The sequence below is a fragment of the Diabrotica undecimpunctata genome, chromosome 3, assembly GCF_040954645.1.
Source record: "Diabrotica undecimpunctata isolate CICGRU chromosome 3, icDiaUnde3, whole genome shotgun sequence".
Taxonomy (NCBI): domain Eukaryota; kingdom Metazoa; phylum Arthropoda; class Insecta; order Coleoptera; family Chrysomelidae; genus Diabrotica; species Diabrotica undecimpunctata.
In genome coordinates this window covers 110230439-110251469 of record NC_092805.1, presented here as the reverse complement: position 1 = coordinate 110251469, position 21031 = coordinate 110230439, and the positions used below count along the sequence as shown (strand labels likewise).

The following is a 21031-nucleotide window of genomic DNA, read 5'->3' as shown; positions in this document are numbered from 1 at the left end:
TGGAAAATGCTTTAATATCAAATTGTTATAAGTTTCGGTAACAAAGACTGTCAAAAAATTAGGATCATTATTAATATCATTAGAAGAGTTTACAGAGTGGGGTTTGGAAGTGAATATGGAAAAAACTGAGTACATGAGTAGCGGAGGAGATCAACATAACCTTCTCGTAGAGGAAAATCAAGAGATCAAACTATGTGATAACTACAAATACCTAGGAGTAAAAATCACTCAAGACGGAAAATTAGATGCAGCCATTAAGGAACGAAATACACAGGGAAGGAAAGGCATAGCCTTACTAAACAGCGTACTGTGGGATAAAAACATCTCTAAAGACAATAAAAGAAGAATATACAACACCATAATAAAAAGTATCACAACATATGGATGCGAAGTGTGGCCCCTAAAAGACAAATCAGAGAAAATGCTTAGAGCAACAGAAATGGACTTCTGGCGCCGCTCGGCGGGAATCTCCAGACGCGACAGAATAACAAACGAGAGAGTCCGAGAAATCATGGGGGTTACACATAATATTGTTGATGACATCAAAACGACACAACTCAGATGGTACGGACACGTAAGGAGAATGCCGGAGAATAGAATACCAAGACAAATTCTTGAATGGCAACCAAGAGGTAGGCGAAGACCAGGAAGGCCTAGAAGAAGTTGGAGAGAAGGAGTTGATAAAGAAATCAGAGAAAGAGAACTGGAAGACGATCTATGGAACGATAGAATGAGATGGAGATTGGAAATCGGAAGACGTCGAAGAACGTTGTAAACCGAAATTATATATATATTAATATCATAGAAAAAGTCCATCTTTGTACTAGAGCTAGCGCACGTTTAAGCTTCTGTAGACCAAAAGAAGTAATAAACCGTTGAAATGTTTGATTAGTGTCAACAACTTTATTCTCAGATTCAATAAATAAAAATTGAGCTAGATGGTTAGAAAAACAGGGTTAAATACGGCCACTCTATAGATATTTTCAAAAAAAATTTGTCATAATGTTGTCAATGCAACTACTCGACTAGAATGTGATTCTAGTATAATCGTTTATAGTTACTTTTTGACCAAAAGATGTTAATAGATTTTGAATATCAAAAGAAGGGTCAGATTCAATTTTAAAATTTATATTATAATCACAAAGTATGATCAGTTTGTCTGCTTTACTAAACAAGGACGTTATGATATGCTCAAAATTCACCAAAAACAAGTCAAAGTCACCCTTAGTCGATCTGTATACAGTTAACATATTGGTTTTTATTGAAGGTACATAAATTGCACAGAACTCACTTTGCTCTACATTATATACATTTAGAGTAAGAGAAGAATACATAAAATTTTCTTTTACATAAATTGCAACTCCACCTTGTTTCTTTTTTTGCCTACAAAAGAAACTATCTAATGAAAAGCTAAAGATTCTAATTAATTTTAATTTTTCTTCACTTTGTGCTCTGAAAAACATATGACGTCATATAAATTTTGATCCGCAAGAAAAGCATTGATTATATCGACTTTATTTGAAATGCGCTGCAAATTAACATGAAACATGTTTACCGTACCCTATCGAATTAGTTTATTTTGATAAAAGTTTGTAGAAGCTTCTAGGTTTCTTCCTCCGTCTTCTGTATGTGCTGAAAATTTCTTTTAAAGTTAAATCTCCTAACTGCAGCTTCTTTGGGTCAAATATTAGGTTTGTAGACGTCAATTTTATCAAAAGGGAAAGATACCTTATACATATGTAGAGTTTTTGTCATTTCTATGCCATTCCACGTAGTTAAAAGTAATATCGGGTACCGTCTCACCCAAGAATTTTAGAAGATCATCGGCTTTCGTATCAACACCTATTCAGTACACATGTATATGACCCTTTTCTAGGAATGGTGTTTACAGTAGACGATTCGTTGCTTCCATTAATCGGTTTGTATTTTGTATTCTTTTTTCGATTGGGTATTCCAAGATGAGTGTCCTGTATTTAGATTGTTTTTATTTTTTTTTTTTTGTTTATCACTCATGTATGAATGGAGTCGACTTGTATTTTTGTTGAATGACAATTTAATGTGTTTTTGACTGGTAGAACCTGAGTTGCTCAGGCCTGCCTTATTTACAGTTTTTTCGTTAGATGACGTTAGTATGGGTATGGTATAGGTATACTCTAAAATTTATTTCTTGCTAATGGCTCAATACTATTTCTATACTACTGTCAAATAGCAAAATAGACCAAATTTCTCCTAGCTTTTTATTTGAAAACCCAATAAATAAAAAATTGTAATTACATAAGCAACATTTGCTGGCTATGCTATGCGTAGATTTTTCATTTTTTAATTTTCCTCAATGTTCCTAAGGCATATTCAAATTATAGCCACAAACAATTTTTCGGAGAGATTTCTACAAACATATAAGACCCAAGTTATTAGAACTAACTCTAATTAGATCCTGTTCGGCTAATGATTTTTGTGGAGTAATGAAAAAGTGAATAGTTACGAGGGTCTCAAAATATTCGATAATTTGCCTTTTTACTTTATGCTCTTTATCTTTACTTATTTAAACTGATTATTTAGATAGGATCTTATGATTTAAACTCATTACTTTAATATGTTTAATTCTAAAGTACTTTTTCATCATCATCATCATCATTCTGGCTTTATAACCTTACGTGGGTCCTAGCCTGCTCAAGAATTTCTCTTCATTCGTCCCTATCCATCGCCTTTCTTTGCCAAGCACGTATTCCCATATTTCTCATCTTCATCGTCTTCATCGATGTTATCATTTAACCTTGTTCTGAGTCTTCCTCTTTTTCTCTCACCAATGGGTCTATCAAGGAGCCATTTTCTAGCTGGGTCATTTTGTTCCATACGCAGTACATGTCCTATCCATCTCAGACGTCCTATCTTAATATGGTTTACGTTTAAAACTCATCTAAAAAAGCGCCAGAGTTTGGCAAAAGTAGCGATTCACACGGCTTGGAGTAGGTTAGTGCCTAAGGCTGATATACCCTTTTTGGCTAAAGTAACAGTGTATGAGTCGGTGATAAGATCAATTTTGACTTATGGGTCTCAGGTATGGGGTCTTTTTGAGTACGATGGGGTGGAAATAATCAGAAGATTTTATATAAAAAAAAATGTTCTCTTGTCCAAGGTATTGTCCTAACTTTATGTTAGATTTGGAGACAGGTATTGCTAGAGTCAGCCTATATACAATGAATTTACATCAAAAATATATTAAAAAAATACTAGGATATTCGAGTGATAGGTTGCCAAAATTTCTTTTGAAAGAAATGAGAAGAGCAAGGTGTGGCTGGTGGAAAGATTGGATGAGAATGGGAGAAAAATTTGGAATTGAGGTAAGGTGTGAATGGGAATGGAGAGAAAGCTGGCCTAGTATGATTGAGAATATGATATAAAAAAAAGAAGGAGGAGATACAGCGTCAGGCTGAGAATAGGGCACTTGAATCAAATTTTTGTGGACACTACAAAGAACTGCGAGAAGAAGGAGTAAACATGCATTATCTACTGGAAATGGAAAATTTTGGGGACATTCGATGGCTCTTTAAATTAAGATGTGGAGTTCTATATTTGAATGATCGCCCTGGCAGAAATGATGAAAGAAGGTTTTGCTCAATGTGTAACACGAAGGAAAGGGAAGATGTGATACATTTTTTGGGAAAATGTTCAGTATTGAGACATATTAGGTTAAAGTGGTTGGGTAGACATGAACTTAGTAGAGTGGAAGTAGTTACTATGATGAGACAGAGAAAGGCTGCGTTAGCAGGTTATTGTAGTGAGGCATGGGCGTATAGGTATGAGTTAGTGAGCCTATTTAATTACTAAATCTATTAGCATGGTGTTATTTCAATAGGATTAAAATATTAAAATTAGTATTAATATATTGTTTGCGAATAGCTATTATCTTTTTATCTGTCTTGTCTATCTTGACTATCTTGATATTATTATTATTATATCAACAGCTTTCACCCCCTCTAAGGGACACATTCAATCATTTTAAATGCAATATATACCTTACTGTTATACGTTGTTATTACTGTTTAGTCTAGTGCGAAGTGCTACTTAGTAGGATATACACATTTAGTTTATTACTAACATTTATATGAAAATTTACTTCATTTATTTTTTATTAATTTTAATGAACTTGTTAGATGTAATGAACCTTAGTGTAATTTTTTGTATATTAATTAGGGAATAATATTAGTTTGCCAACCCTCCTGATGGCATGTGCCAAGCAGAACAAATGTCACTAAAAGAGAAAATTATATTTTTTTTAATGGAAAATAAAAAGACATTATTGATTGATTGATTGATTGATTGATTGATTGATTGATTGATTGATGTTTTACGATATCAGGTTCCTGGTATATTCTATAAAGTCCGAAGTTGTATCGTCTTCTCCACACTCCATTGTCATTCACTGCTCCATAGATTCGCCTTAGTACTTTTCTTTTGGTACATCCCAACATGTTTTCATTACTTTTTATTGAGTCCAGAGTCTAGGTCTCTGAACCATATGTTAGGAGTGAGCGTATTATTGTTTTGTAGAGTTTTATTTTTTTATTTCTCGATATAACTATGGATTCTCCCGAGAAAAGTACTTTTTCTCGGGAGACAAATATATCAGTATGTATTATTTTAAAAAAATATTACAAAAATAATTCTTAATTGAGATAATAAGAATTATTTTTGTAATATTTTTTTAAAATAAATGATTACGTTGATATTTTAAGACGTTATAATTTTGTTTTCCATTTCTATTTTCGTCAGTAGGAAAAAATTCAAACAAATATGTTACACTCTGCAGAAGAAGTATAGTTGCGTGTTTATTATTTTTAATGGTTTCTATTTTTGGAACTTTACAAGATTGTATTCAGCATATTTTCTTTTCTTTGGTGATAGTTAAACAGTATTGCGTGTTGTTTCGCTGGTGATTTATGAAACATTCCGATTTAAGTATGATTGTTTTGAATATATATATTACGAATTGAGTAATTTATTCTGATTTTATGTTTTTAGATATACTTTAAATCCTTATTTTATAATCCTTTTTAATTGAAAAGCTTATTGTTAAACAAATTATTCAAAAAATTGTTGATTGGGATTTTTTTAACACAAAATAAAACTCGTAGAAAATCACGAAATTTCTACCATTTAGTTAAGTTGTTTTTTCGGCTTATTATCGCTTCAATCCGTCTTTGCATAGTACATATTTGACATAATTTAATTCTGTAAAACTATCCGATATTTCTCGAACGCGAACACGCAACAGATCTTGCATGTTGTTATCGCAACCGTTTTCTTTCATAGTATTGCACAAAATTTCTATTAGCGATACACGTGGACTGCTGGAAATCCCTTATGAACGAAAAAAAAGGTTTCCAATAGAGAATTTTTGGATTTATTGTCTAGGAAGGCTTATCAAGTAGGCTGGGCAGCTTAAAATGAAGAGCAATAATTAAGACGGCGAATTTGCAAAAAACTGAGAGAAATTGGTGTGAATTCAATGAGAAATATTCAAAGAAATTTGCTTTTGGTAGAGCAGAATGCGCCACTCCACATAATTCGATAATATAGATTAGTTAAGTATTGAGTTATAATTTTATGATAGCCAGTTAGTGTTTAAATAAACTTCTTTATAACAAATACGATAAATATTTAGTGTCAAAACTTTTAGGATATACGTTATTGCCTCTCCCAGTATATTCTCAGCCTAGTTAAACCTAAACAACCCGCCAAAATGTGTAAACTTAGAAACTTAATGGAAAATGTCTAAAAAATATTGAACTTGAAGTGCTTCCTTATTGGATTTCTTAGAAGTGTTGCTATAATTGTCAGGTGTATTTTTCCTCTTATTCTGGGTAACGTATCTCCAATTCTGCCATTTTTGCAACTTCTGACGCTTTGTTTCTTTCCATTTTGTTTTAGTTTCTGAAATATTTTGTGACATCAATAATTGCTTTATGTGAAAGACATAATAAGTAACGCAATATTAAAATGTATTTTTCATCTTTATTGATTTATTATCCTGCTCTATACTTTTGTGTATTTCATCCTGTTCCTCATCTTCACTCTTCACTCTCTCCTTCTAGATTTCTGGTATTCTTCAAAAGTATTCAGCATTTCATTGCATGCACTTTCAAAATCATCATCGTCCAGAAAAGATTAAAGTATCTCTTGGTCAACTGGATCACCTAGATTATAACCTAATAAGATTTTATAATTGAGGCCAATTGTCTATTTCAGTGGACATGTAAATTGAGTTTACAGAATCCATGGATACTCGTGTCATAATAATTATCCAGTATTGCATCATTACAATGGTCGATCGCTTACAATTTTATTGGAAGCATAGCTTTCTTATCGCGAGCTACAGATGGAATGCATTGATCGGTGAAAAGGATCGCGCAGAGGTGAAAAAAAAATAAAAACAAAAGAAACGCGATGAAACGCAATGAAACGCAAGAAACTCTGAAACGAAAGAAAAGCACTGACACGCAATGAAACGAGAGATCGTGCTACCACACACTACATGGAGTAGTAAACGCAGTTCTATGCGTAAATAATTAATAAAATAATAAAATTAATTAATAAAATGAAAAAATAAAATAGAATAAAATAAAATATAATAAAATAAAATAAAATAAAATAAAATAAAATAAAATAAAATGAAATGAGATGAGATGAGATGAGATGAGATGAGATGAGATGAGATGAGATGAGATGAGATGAGATGAGATGAGATGAGATGAGATGAGATGAGATGAAATGAAATGAAATGAAATGAAATGAAATGAAATGAAATGTAATGGAATGAAATGAAATGAAATGAAATGAAATGAAATGAAATGAAATGAAATGAAATGAAATGAAATGAAATGAAATGAAATGAAATGAAATGAAATGAAATGAAATGAAATGAAATGAAATGAAATGAAATGAAATGAAATGAAATGATATGAAATGAAATGAAATGAAATGAAATTGACGTATTGAATCGCTAGAAATCTAATTGAATATAATTGAATCGAATTGAATTAAATTGAATTCAATTTAATTGAATTCCGTGCGTAGAGGATAAGAAAGCTCTGGATGCTTCCCCTCCTTGGTCACTCCCGGAGTACCACATCTCGTTTTTTGTGATATGTTTTATTTGTATATCTCTCAAACACAATCAGTTACACATATTTTGTTTACTGCGTATTGTTTGGTCTAAAAATACCAATAAAACACAAATAAGACCAGTGCTAACATATGGAGCAGAAACGCAGTAGAAGGCATATGGGACAACTAGCTAGAGGCAGACCGAAACTTAGTTATCCTAACCTAGAGGATGATTTAAAATCTATTCAAATAAGAGCATGGAGAAGAGTTGACAGAGACAGGGGCGAATGAAGGATTCTGAAGAAGGCTTAACTCGTAACGAGCTGTGATGTCAGTGATGATGATGATGGCTACTTAGATACCATTCTTGTTTTGGAAGATATGGTTTTATTAATGGAGTCAACCTTGTGTCTTCATGAAAATCGGCCGATTATCATCACAATATGAATTTGATTTGGAAATATATTTGTCGCTCTTAAAAAAATGAATAAAAGATTTTTGCAATCGCGGAAATCACATAAAAGTAATAATTCCTTTTTACATTTTCTAGTTCTATTGTTTTATTTTATATATTCCACCAAATTGATATACTATACACCATATTTTCGTTTAAAATCGTGTTTGCCCTTGTTTTCGACAATTCGTCAAATATTGCGACAATCTACTTGTATCCCTTTCAGCACAGTGTATCATTTAAATCGATGCTCTTATGAGTGATCCGAAACTGTCGTAAATTGATGGAATAGGCTTTATATGATATTATCGATCTACTGTATAATAGTGGAAGGATATAACTTATTAATTGACACCATAAATAGCTTAACAGAGCACACCAACTTTATTTATTCATCATAGAGAGTAAAAAATATCAAAGAAATGTTCAGAATTAATATTTTATATCTAGAAATGAAAACCTTATCGGTATTTATGAAAAAGATTAAATGAAATATATTAGACCGATGAAAGTATTCATAGGCATGAATGTTAGGAAAATAAGTCTTCTACTCACAATCCGTATTATATTGTTAATCTTTTAAACATTGTGGCGTTCCTTTTCCCATCTATCTTAGCTTCCTATGTGGATGAGTTAGTTGTTGCTCTGGAATCAGAGACAAAATAGTAGTCAGAAATACGTTTTGCGGTCCACATTTGATGCCACTTTTCCTTTTTTTGTACTATTTACTGCATTTATTATTTTTTCTATATATATATATATATATATATATATATATATATATATATATATATATATATATATATATATATATTAAAAGAATAATAATTTTTTAGTTTTTTATTTTGTTTGTAATAGACAATTGGCATATACTTAGTTTATATTATCTATTCTATGAAAATTTCATTTTAATATTGTTAAAATTATCATTATACAAGAATTTGTTATGAACAAATTTGGAAATAAACTATATATATAAATTTATTGCAGGTGCCGTAAAAAAATGTTTGTGACAGATGAACTTCCATCTACCTCAGTCATAATTACATTCCACAACGAAGCCAGATCTACCTTATTAAGAACAGTTGTCAGGTAAATATAATAATCTTTATAACCCCAACAATATGTAGGTTCCATGTATGCCCAAGGTTGGGTAAAAAATGTCCACCTCGAAAATTGCTAATATATTAATTGGGAGTTGTTACAAGTGTTAGAAATGGATTAAACTTCAGAATATTATGCTTAGTAAACAAAGCATTTTTTAAAATAATAATATAAGCAATGTATAAACCTTACGAAACTACCGAACTATTAAAAAAGTCTAAAATAAGAAGGCTTGTCTGACTCCCAATTTTCAACTGCAGCAGCTCTGCAACTGAAACAGAGATTGGTTTTTTCACTGTGTTTGCCACACACATATATATTGCACTTTGCCCATACTATGGTCGTCTTGACAGTTGACAGTTTTTTACACCTTCATTTCTACCAATAGCTTCTTTGACGCAAATTAAACACCGCGTGTTTATAGTGTGAGGTCTATCGTCAGATTTAGCTTCATATACGCCTTTAAGTTTTTGCTCCAAGATATCCTCCAGTGTAACTACAATGTGAAGATGCAATCCCTTCATATCCTCTGCCCTTCGTTGAACAAGAGCCTTTATTAATTCGATGCCTAGCTCCTAGAGAAAAAGAACCATTTTTTACGTTTTTTTATATTCTGTTGTGGGTTGTTAATTGTAAATAAGGAAAATGCGTTCAAGGAAACAATGTCCAATAATGTAAAGAATTTTGACAATAGCCACCTTCATGTAGATCTCTTGTAACTGTATTTACTCGCCATGTAGTCTATTGTGTCTACTGCACCCTTGGTCGCATTATAGAATATATTTATATCAGTTTTATTCTTGGCATCGTTGCTCATCACGTCGTCACCATGTTGTATAGATCAGAAAATTAGTATTTTTGTGGGCTTTATCCTAGGAACAAAGGAGAGAAGGGTAACTGGTGGAATCCGTAAAGACGAACATAAATGAGTATAATTGCCTATCTTGGGATCTTTTGCTAACGTGAGCTATATGTTTGATAACTTCAGTTATATGATTGCGGCTTTGTTGCATTGTACTAACCATAGAGTCCGAAATCTTCATATAGTTCTTCAGCTAACTGTATGGAAGTGTAATAGCGATCTTAAGTAACGTTGCAACCTGTATTCTTTATTGGTTCAACTAGACGCTTCACAATACCTTTTGGTCCTCTAGACTCTCTAATAGACGTAACGATACCTTCGTCACGAAGACTTTCTCGTTCTTGAAAGATGTTTTGCTTCGATCGTCTACTAATTCTAAGAGGGTTAGTCGAGTATGCCCCACATACTGATGCACAGGAGTTCCTACAAAACAAAGATCCGAAGCCCAAGGTGCGTTCGACAACTGCAATTCTAACATTCTAACGGAGACGGTACAATTCCTTTGAAAGGGGAGGCAACTCTAAACAAATTCCTGTATAAATATATATATATATATATATATATATATATATATATATATATATATATATATATATATATATAAACTAGAGTGGTGGGTTTTTCGGTCAAAGTGGAGAAATAAAAGACAAAGAAGGTGGCTACTTCATCTATTTATTGAAGACGTTTCGCTTTCTGCTCAGAAAGCATCATCAGTTCATCTAAAAAGAACAATATGAAAAACCAAACATCCATAGAGAAGTTATAACATGTGTGTTACCTTAAAGAGATATGTAGCAGTCAATGATATTAAATGTGTGAAAAAGCTTACGATAATGGACATTTAGAGATAAAATTGTATAAACAATTAATTGAAACTAGGTACAGTTTAAAAATTAACAGACTTAGCACAGCAAAAGAACATGTGATAATCATACATGTATATAAAGAATTATTATAAAAAACTTAAGTAAAAAACATTAAAATTGATATGTAGAGAACTAGAAAGATCATGAGATGCACTTCCAACAATGTATTATAAGTTAAATTTAATTTTGACTTTAGGTAACATTATTGAATTAGTTAAGACTAAAATATAGTATTTAAAAGTAAAAATGAGGTTACCAGTCTTTAGCTTACTGAGTGCCACAGGTAATGTTAATTCATTACATTTAAATAGATGATCCACTTGCTTCTTCTTAGCTTGTCAATTAACGTCGTACTTTCGTCTACATCCATTTTATTTTTATTATATTTTGTAATAAATATCTATTAATGTTTCAGCGTCTTGAACCGAAGTCCGGAACACCTAATCAAAGAAATTATTCTTGTGGATGACTTCAGCGACAACCGTAAGTATTCTTGATTAAATGATTTATGTCTAAAATGTTTAACAGCTTTAAATTACAATTTATAATAATAAAAATAATTAATTAAAATTATTAGCAAAAATCTTTTTTAGTAAACATGATGCGATTAAAGATAGTTTGTTTGGAATTTCCCATTTGGTTGGAATATTGTTCAATAAAACTTGTAGCGTAGCTTATTGAATTTTTAAATAGAAATGCCAAAGTTTTAATAGTGTAATGTACTTGAACGTTATATTAGATTTATTATTGATTTTGCTGAAAATTCACTTAGTTTTTTATTATTATAATCTTAACGGTTTTCTTTTAATGCGACATTTTGCATACCATAAAAATGTTAATCTATAAACTTCATTTTATATCATTTATTTCTGTTTTTCATTCGTTGATTGTGAAAAGACTGGTAAATCTATATAAAACATACTTGAAATCCTAAAACAAAGTAAATCAATACTTAAATATACATCACCAAAATCTAGGGGCAATTTACAAAAGTTTTAATAGCTCTGTTACCCTTTTAAAAAAATGATAAACAATTTTTTGTTCTTTTTGTATGTATCTAGCTAAACCAAAATAAGAACAACTTCAACTAGAACTGTATAAAGTCCATAAAAAAATAAATTATTAAAAGAAAAATTTTCTCAAAAACATGTAAGCATCAAAAGTTATAGATGTGGCTACCAAAGAGGGCGAATTGTACAATTCGCACATGTACTACATGTGCATGTACAATTCGCTCATGTTGTACAAGGAAAAACTCTGTTAACAATTATTAATGCCAAAATACACTCTAAATTAGCGCTACACATTAGTGACACGCAATTTCGCTTCTGTATCGTTGTTGGCATAAAATAAACACTGTTTTCTTTTGATGTTATTATTCGAAGACTTAGATATTAATAAAACAATTTAAGTCTGCTTACTACAATCAGCGAGTAGCAGTAAAAATTGGGCAAAAAATATCCTAAAAATTTGAAGTTATGAGAGGAGTGAGACAAGGATGTATATTGGCCCTGCTTTTGTTTAATGTTTACTCTTAACGAGAATTTGGTATTCGATAGAAGGATTTTTAGTAAATCCGAATAAAATGACAATGCTTAATTAAAAAATATGGGGGATAATTACCAATTCAACCTCCGACCATGAATAGAACACCACTATCATTGTCAAAAAAAGTTAAGTACAGCTGGTTCCTAAAAAACTGATAGGACTCATAGTAAGATTTGATCATTTTGAGCAGTGTATTTAATTGGTCTGACATTATATTATATTTATGACAGGCAAATTATAAAATAAACAAACAAATAACAAACAATTGATTACATATGTTAATTCATAAATTGTAATAATTATTAAGGTCTAAATTTTGATATTTTGAATTCTTGCATTTTATAAAGAGTATATAAATGATAGCTTTTACATAAAATAGGGTTGGTTTTATTATTTTTATTATTATTAAGGAATAAACAAACGATTTAGCATTATATTAAAGAAAAAATTATAACAAAATTAAAAGATAACTGGTCACTATCAGAGGCAGCAAAACATTTTAACATAAGCAGAAGCACAGTTTTTCTATTAATAAAAAATGGAGGGAATAAGAAACTCTGGAAAGAAAGCGAGGGTCTGGAAGACCAAAACTGTACTAAGTTTAGGTATATAAAAATAAAATTTATATTTTGTAATGTTTTCATCAGCATTGATAACAGCTTGTAGTCTTCGGTCTATCTGCGTGAAAGGAACTATGAAATTGTCTTCTTCAGAGAGCTTTTCCCAAACCTGTTGTATACCATGCCACAGCTCTTCAGCATTTTGAGGTATAAAATTACGCCGATACGATACGTTTTATAACCCCCCCCCCCCACATATTCTCGATTGGGTTTAAATCTGGACAGTAGTTTGGCCATGGTAAGGTTTCGATGTTGTTATTCTGGAGCCACTGGTTTATTATATTTGCAGTGTGAACAGGCCAATTATCTTGTTGAATAATAAAATTATTTTCTGGATACAACTGTTCTATACTGGTAAACATGATGTTTTCAAGAATATTCAGATAATTCTTCCCAACAATCCTGCCATCAATACTTCATACCATTCCCATTCCTCTAGATGAAATCCATCCCCAAACATTGGCGCTAAAATCTCGCTGCTCGATATCTATCAATATATAAAGGATTAAATCTATTATTATCTGGTCTATACACCCCAATTTTGCCCTTTTTAGAAGATTGAAAAATTTTCTCATCTGTAAATATTACCCTGTCCCAAAAATCTTGATTTTGTAGCTGATGGTTAAAAGCAAATTAATATAAGTCTTGATTTCTTCTGTTGTGTTATAAGAGCTTGTTTTTTTGCTGCAGTTCGGTACCTAAGGCGCGATGCTTTAATTCTGAGGCAAGTTGTTGTCTTTTTTCCCGGAAACTGTGACATAATTCTTGCAGTTTTCGCATCTTCAAAAGGATTCTCTTCTATTCTCTCCAAAAGCGCACGATCTTCATGAACGGTAGATATTTTTGGTCTTCCGGAACCTTGCTTTCTTTCGAGAGTTTCTTATTCTCTCCATCTTTTATAAATATTAAAAACTGTTGTTCTGCTTACGTTAAAATGGTTCGCTAGCAAACATCTTCTAGTTTCGTTACAGTTCTTGCTTTTAGTTCTTTGCGAGCATGTGGAGCCATGGTTGAACAGAATAAGTTATTTGACAAATTTTAAAATTTGGCAGTGACAGTGACAGTATATAAATAATAAGTATTTATCTTTCAAAATACACTGCCCAATTTTCTATAAAACACGCTTTAAGAGTAGTATTAGTTTTTTTAGGAACCAGCTGTACCTCGGAGTTATCTCAGGTAGGAAACTTACGTGGTATACTCACTTCGCAAATATCTCCTCTACAAGTTTCCTCTCTGCACACACATGCAGGATGCATCGCTCTTCTAGAAAGTGCCTGGAACAGCAAAATCTATGAAAATGCTAACAGATATTATGTGAGTTACCACAAAACGAAATCGCACACATCACAAGGGGTGTTCTTATGTTTTATAAGGGTGGGTCAAAAACACAAAAGGAAGTATGAATTAAGATTACTGGTCATAAACTGTCAATATCAGAACTGCTAGTAATCGATTTTTGTGCTTCAGAGCTCTGAAGTTAGAAACGCTCCCTTAAGTAACTGGCAGGGCACAACAAAGTAGTTTTGATGGAGGTGTCAGGGTATACAGTAATTGTTGGTAATAAGATGACTAATAGTCTTGCTATAGAAAGAGAAAATACTCATCTTATCGTTCTAGAGCGCGTCTGCGATGTACCAAAAATCCGCATAATGAAGGAAGCCCGATAAGATAAGAAACTTGGCCCGATAAGAAAGAAACTAGCCTACTGGGAAAATATTTCAAACCAGGAGTAATCATAGATGTTCTAATTGGACATTCCTCACTTAGAAACTGTCTCTGTAAAATGGACTCAGAGCAACATGTAAATTCTGCGAAAATTTAGAGAAAACGGTCGAACATGTTGTCTAAAATTACAGGAAATTGTTTGCTAACGTCTTAAGTACCTGAAAGAGCACTTCTATAGCCTTATCAAGTAACAAATTTTTCTCCTAGACGAATAATAGGCTTTCTTAAAAGTCTAGGTCTATTGGACTGAATATAGATGTATTGTATACACAAAACTTCGTATAGGTCGCAGTGTAGAAAAGACTACAAAAGCAGTTGACTGTAAAATCATAATCATTGAATATAGTATGAATAATGTGTTATTAATCAATTTTTTTCTCATAATTTTGGGCAATTCTTTATTTACCTATGCTCTGATTTTATCGTTCTAACGATAAAATTGTGTAATACATACGTTAATTAATTGTACCTCTATTACTGAAGATGTCACAATGTAGCGAAATATGCCAACTGTAAAATATTCTATATATTTCTAAACTAAAACCAGAAATGCTGAAAATACGTCATCAAAAATAGATTATTCTAAATTAATATTAAATTTTATGTAACGTTGTTTGGTCCTGTATTGGAAATTCATTTACACCAGTTGCAGTATTTAATACTAATTAAAATAAAATAATAATATTAATGTGTATGTGCTAATCTATATATATGCACAAATGAATAAATATGTTATCTACATCCTACACTATTTAGATCAATAGTTGTTGAAAAAAAAGTTATACATGAATGAATAAATATTATATATCTACAGGGTGTTTCACGACGACCTTACACTATCTATATATCGGTAACTATTTACACGATAATTTAAAAAATTAGTTTATGGGCATTGCAAGTTATGATGAACTTATAGAAAAGATTTTAACATAAAAGATTAGTGAACTACAACTTTGTAATTTTAAATAAAATACCCTGCATATTATTACACTTTTAGTTTTTGCGTAAATTTCTAGACAAAATTTGTAAAGGTACTATAGGTCAAAACTTCAGGTCAGTTTTTGAGTTATTCGTCTTTTTGCAAAAATTTTGACAGATGTAGACAACATTTTCAAAGTTAATATCTCATTATAGATATTATCTTGAAAACCTTTTAACACAAAGAGTAGATATTTACAATGAATATTAAACAAGAAAGATTGCATAAAGTTACTTTTAATACATGGGGAATGTGACAATAATTATAACTAGCATGTGCTTTATTTGTTAAAATATATCCAGATCGACGACGACCTACCCATGACACTGTGAAGAGATTACTTAAAAATTTAACAAATTCTGTGTTACAACGTGTTCAACAAAATCTTAGCAAAACGAAGCATATTGTTGATAATAACAATCATAAACAGAATGTTCTTAGTTACTATGCTGCTTATCCCGAAGCGCCATTACTTTGTTCGGCGAATTATAAAAAAATTGTACAGTAGGCGGTACTGTAGACTAGCGCGAAGCTTTATACTACGTTTTCTGTTTTTTGTTCTTCTTCTTCCTTCTTGTATGTAAGATTTAAAACCTGTTTCTTTTATAATATTAGCCTCCTAAATTGTTTAAATTATCGCACCATCTTTTTCTTGGTCTGCCAAACTTCTTCGTCCATTTGGTGACTTATCTCGTGTTATTCGTACTATCCTTTCCTTTGCCATTCTACTAATGTGTTTATTCCACTCCTGTTTTCGTATTGTCACCAATCCATTTATTGTCTTCTATATTGCATGCTCCTCTTATGTGTTTGCTTCTCTCCCTGTCCAACAGACTTTTCCCTGATATTTGTCGGAGTAATTTCATCTCTGTTGTTTCTAGTAGTCGTCTCGTTTTAGATATGTCAGGTCTTGTCTCCGACGTGTATGTTAATATAGGTCTAATTGCTGCTTTATATGTATCATATTTTTGTCGATTTTAAAGCGGCATATGACAGTGTCTTAAGACCAAGTCTTTACAACGCTATGAATGAGTTAGGAATTCCAAAAAAACTCATATGTTTGATAAAAGTGACAATGGCGAAGATGCTGTCAGCAGTAAAAAATTCAAAACGTCAACCCCATTTCAAATACATAGGGGGTTAAGGCAGGGAGATGCGCTGGCGTATCAGCTTTTTAATGTCGCCTTAGAAAAAGTTGTACGACATGCTAATTTAGATAGCAATAATTTAGAACATTATTTAATAGATCAGTCCAAATTCTAGCATATGCAGACGACGTGGACATTATAACAAGAACCAGGGCGAGATCTGCGGAAATCCTAACCGAACTAGTAGCAGCAGCAGAACGAATGGGGTTACATATAAATCAAAATAAAACCAAATTCATGTCGACTAACACAAACACAAGAGCTGGAAATGTTGACGCAGATTTAATCATCAATGACCAAAACTTCGAAGCGGTCAAAGAGTTGATATATCTAGGGACATCGGTTAACCCCAATAATCACACATCTGAGGAAATAAAAAGCATATTCTAGCAAAAGCATATTCTGCAAAATTCTCGCATATGGATCAGAGGCATGAAAGCTAAATAAAACAGATGAATCCGCTCTATCGATTTTTGAAAGAAAAGTGCTATGCAAGATATTCGGAGCGGTCTGTGAGAATGGAATATGGAGGCGTAGATATAACTTTGAACTGCAGAATCTCTACAAGCATACGTTTGATGGTAAAGATATAACCACTATAATTAAGCAAAACCGCCTGCAGTGGGCAGGACATGTAGCCCGGGCCCCTGAATCGAACATGATAAAAAAGATTCTAACAGCGCAATCCGTGGGAATGAGAAGACGGAGTAGACCAAAGCTGAGGTGGACGGACGGGGTAACACAAGATGCCGAGAAGATCGGAGTCGGTAACTGGAAAATACAGGCAAGGGACAGAACAGAATGGCGTAGAAAGCTTGAGAAGGTCGAGGCCCTCTAAGGGCTGTAGCACCAAGATGATGATGATGATGATGATGAATTGCTGCTTTATAGATTCCTGTTTTTGTGTCTTGTTTTAGGTGTTTGTTCTTCCAGATTGTGTCATTAAGAGATCCCGTCGCTTTACATGCTTTTAAGCTTTGTTTTCGTACTTCTTCTTCTGCTGATATTATCATATTGTATTTCTTGGCGAGCGTATTGAAGATGTGTGTTAATCTTTGGAGCTCGACTCTGTCTCGGCGATTAATGCGGCGTCGTCTGCATAACATAATATTTGGATTTCTTTGTTTTGCATTCTGTAACCATGACCTTTACGTACTGCTTGTATTATTTCGTCCATTATTATATTAAAGAGGACTGGGTTTGACGAGTTACCCTGTCTGACTCCGCTTTGTACTGGTATAAACTGTGATAGTTTTCCTTTTATCTTTGTCTATATATGTTTGCATCTTTGCATGTTTCTTGTAATTTTATTATTTATTTTTTATTCTTTTATATATTTTTTTTATAGATTTCAACAAAATCGAAAAAGTTTACATGTTGTATAACGGACTCCCTTTGTCGCGTAAATGTACTCTTCCAACTGTTCATTGTGATTACGAACCAAGAACCGCTATTTCGTGACGCCACTTCTGTGACGCGATTATAGCGCTAGTTCCGTGACGCTCTACTCATCATTTTCCTATAGAGAAAAAGTAATAAAACGCCACTGTAGAAGCTTCGCTTCAAAAACAAAAATTCCATCACTATTTTAATACCACAGTTAAGTCTAATACAAGACTACAAAAAAAGAATAGAATTCGGCAGAATATGTAACGATAAAATGTCAAAAGGGTAATGAATTTTTGAAGAATATTATATAGTGTGAAGAATCACAATTTACAAATACAATATTACAATATCAAAATGGAATGTTTAATAGGGATAGTTCACAATACTGGAGCGAAGTAAATCAATATTTAACAAGAGTAAGTGGTTTTCAGGAGCAATGAGAGTTTATTGTTTTTTGTGCGATCAGAGACAATCAGGTTGTAGTTTTCCACTTTTATGATGGTAATTTAAACTTTTATCATCATTGTTTAATTCTAAATGAGTCATTTCTATCGCTTTGTAAAAGTACATTTCATACACGGCTAGAATAAAAGAATAAAATATCTTAAGTTTACCATTAAATCACAATTATCTCCAAAAGTATTAACTTCAAGTATAGGGAACTTGAATATCATTTGAAAGACAATTGATTTTTTTTTTTTTCGGTAAAATTATAAAATACAGAGTTTTTCATTTAAAATTATGGAATACTGTGGTTTGAAGTTTAAAGAAATTGCGTATCATTTGTGAACCAACAACAGTGTATGACATCACACCAACAAAATTTGAATAAACATTAAGTAAACATGGTAAATGAATTGTCAAAGTGACTGCAGCCTACTATCATCTACTATTCTAAAACTTTGTAATTAAAAACATGAAGGCAGAGGTGGTCATTTCCAGCATGAATCTTACATCTTTTACATCTTTTATCATTTATTCATTAATTAAAGATGATTATTTGTTATGAATTATTTGTCACACATAATAAAAACATCACTGAAATGTTTACAGATTATCAATTTAGATTAAATAATGATATTAATTAAAATTAAGTCGCCAATATTTTTTTTTTCTATTTCGAGCTCTCGCAATTCACATAATTTCGGAATTCAAATTCAAAATTTTACCAGAAAAAACATTTTGCCGAAACTTCAAAGTTTACCACTAAATTTAGTTTTCCAGTGTATTTTCAAATGCAGAATCCATTTTTTTATATCTAATGGTTTTTGAGTCGGAATATGTTTCCAATATTTTTTAATCCGAACCGAAATTTATTATAATTATAAATTAATTAATCGATTATACACCTTAAAAAATATTCTCGTGCCAAATTTAAAGAAAATATACAGCGTGGTTTAAAAGTTATGACCCAAATAAGAAGTTGGCAAAATAGATAAAACACCCAGTATCTTTGTTATTATGAAGTAAGACCCATTAAATACTGAGTTTTTGTGATCGGCTTACTGAAACAAGTGCATGATCAGAGTATTTCCAGCTCTTATTACTGCTTACATCCTTCTCGGCATGCTTGCAAGTAAGTTTTGGACATATCCTTAGGAAATTGCATTCCATTTATCCTGTGCAGCAAACCGAATCTGCTCTATCGTATTTGGAATAGGATTTCTTTGTCGTATGCGACATTTTAGCTAATCCCACATGTACTCTATTGGATTTAAACCTGACCTAAAGGGTGGCTAATCCAATCTTCGAATTTGGACCTCATCAAGATAATTACTATGGCAGCTGTATGTGGTCAAACATTATCGTGCATTAACATGAATCTGTCATATCCAATGTAACGAACATATGGCAAAACATGATCTTGCAGGATGTTTTGAACGTAAGAGTCGCCAGTCATCCGTCCAATCACTTCCACAAGTGCGGTGCGTCCCTCCCAACTAATACCTTCCCAAAGCATTATGCCACCACCTCCAAAACTAACGGTCTGGACGAGATTGCAGGTGGCGAATCGTTCCCTAACTCTTCTGTAGACGTGGTTTCGACCAACTGGTTTCCATGATAGGATTCTGGTCTCATCAGTAAGAAGAAAATTTTTTCAGTTGTCGATATTCCACTAAATATGTGTTCTTGTAAATTCTAAACGATGAGCTTTATGATTTTGTAGAAGACGTGGAACTTTGGCAGGGCGTCTAGGCTTTTAGTTTGCTTCTTTTAATCTTCGTCTAACTGTTTCTTAACTGATCTGAACTTGTCTAACATTTAGTAGCTCATTTCTGAGGTTCATCGATGCCAATGAGCAATTTCGTAAAGAATTAAGAACCAAAAAACGGTCATCAATTGCGATTGTGCACCTTGGGCGTCCTTGACTAGGCCTTCGTACAAAATTTCATGTTTCGTGGTACCTTTTTAAAGTATTCGAAACTGTAGATTGACTTCTGCTGAGACGTCGTGCGATATAATTTTGTGTATATCCTTCCTCGTACAAAATTACAATCTGAGCTGCTTGGGCTTCATCGCAGTGGCGAATTAGTGGCATACTTTTTTTAACCTAAGTTAAATCAAAACAATATTTAATTAAACTTAAATTAAAAATTAAACTAAAAATAGCCGAATTAGTATGCTTTTTCTCATACGTGAAGAAAGTTATTTATGATGAAATATACGAATGACACTAAACGTTGAATAAACGTCAAAATAAACGTCAAAATAAACGTCAAAATATTCTAAACCAGTTGAGAACATCAGCCTACTATATGAGTAACATCGGTAATCTAAAACTATTTTAAAATAATAGTGACTACAAGAAATATTGACAAATTCTAAAATATTCGATATTTTTGTCCATGAGTGTATATATATATATATAGTTTGAGTTTAGTTCTTGAACCTTAATATATATTTTTTATGTGGATTTTCTTGGGCTTAGGTTCATAAAAAACATCGTTGTGATACTAAGATATTTTTATATTTTTTTTTTCGACGTTTCGGTGGAAAATCCATGCCTTTTTCAAGAAATAATATTGACTAAAAAAAATATTTTATCAAAGACATAATACGGTTTAAAAGAACAACTTTTGACTTACCAAGCATATAAAAATTTGGTGCTAACAAGTATACATAAACGTTACAAATTAAAATAATATTAAAAGCACAGGGCAGACCCACTAAGTCACTACATGTAAAATGTATTTTAAATTTAAAATGGTAAGTCAAAAGTTTTTCT

At 32.1% G+C, this 21031-nt stretch overlaps 1 protein-coding gene across 3 annotated transcripts in view; it reads left to right on the top strand.

The window, feature by feature from the left end:
* The window catches only part of Pgant2 (polypeptide N-acetylgalactosaminyltransferase 2), a 354922-nt gene that overhangs the window by 255347 nt on the left and 78544 nt on the right, over positions 1-21031 (top strand). For all 3 annotated transcript variants that reach the window (XM_072526601.1, XM_072526600.1, XM_072526602.1), the window contains 2 exons: positions 8552-8653; positions 10809-10876. In XM_072526601.1, the coding sequence (XP_072382702.1) occupies positions 8552-8653; positions 10809-10876 (170 nt within the window). The remainder of the gene's footprint in view (positions 1-8551; positions 8654-10808; positions 10877-21031) is intronic.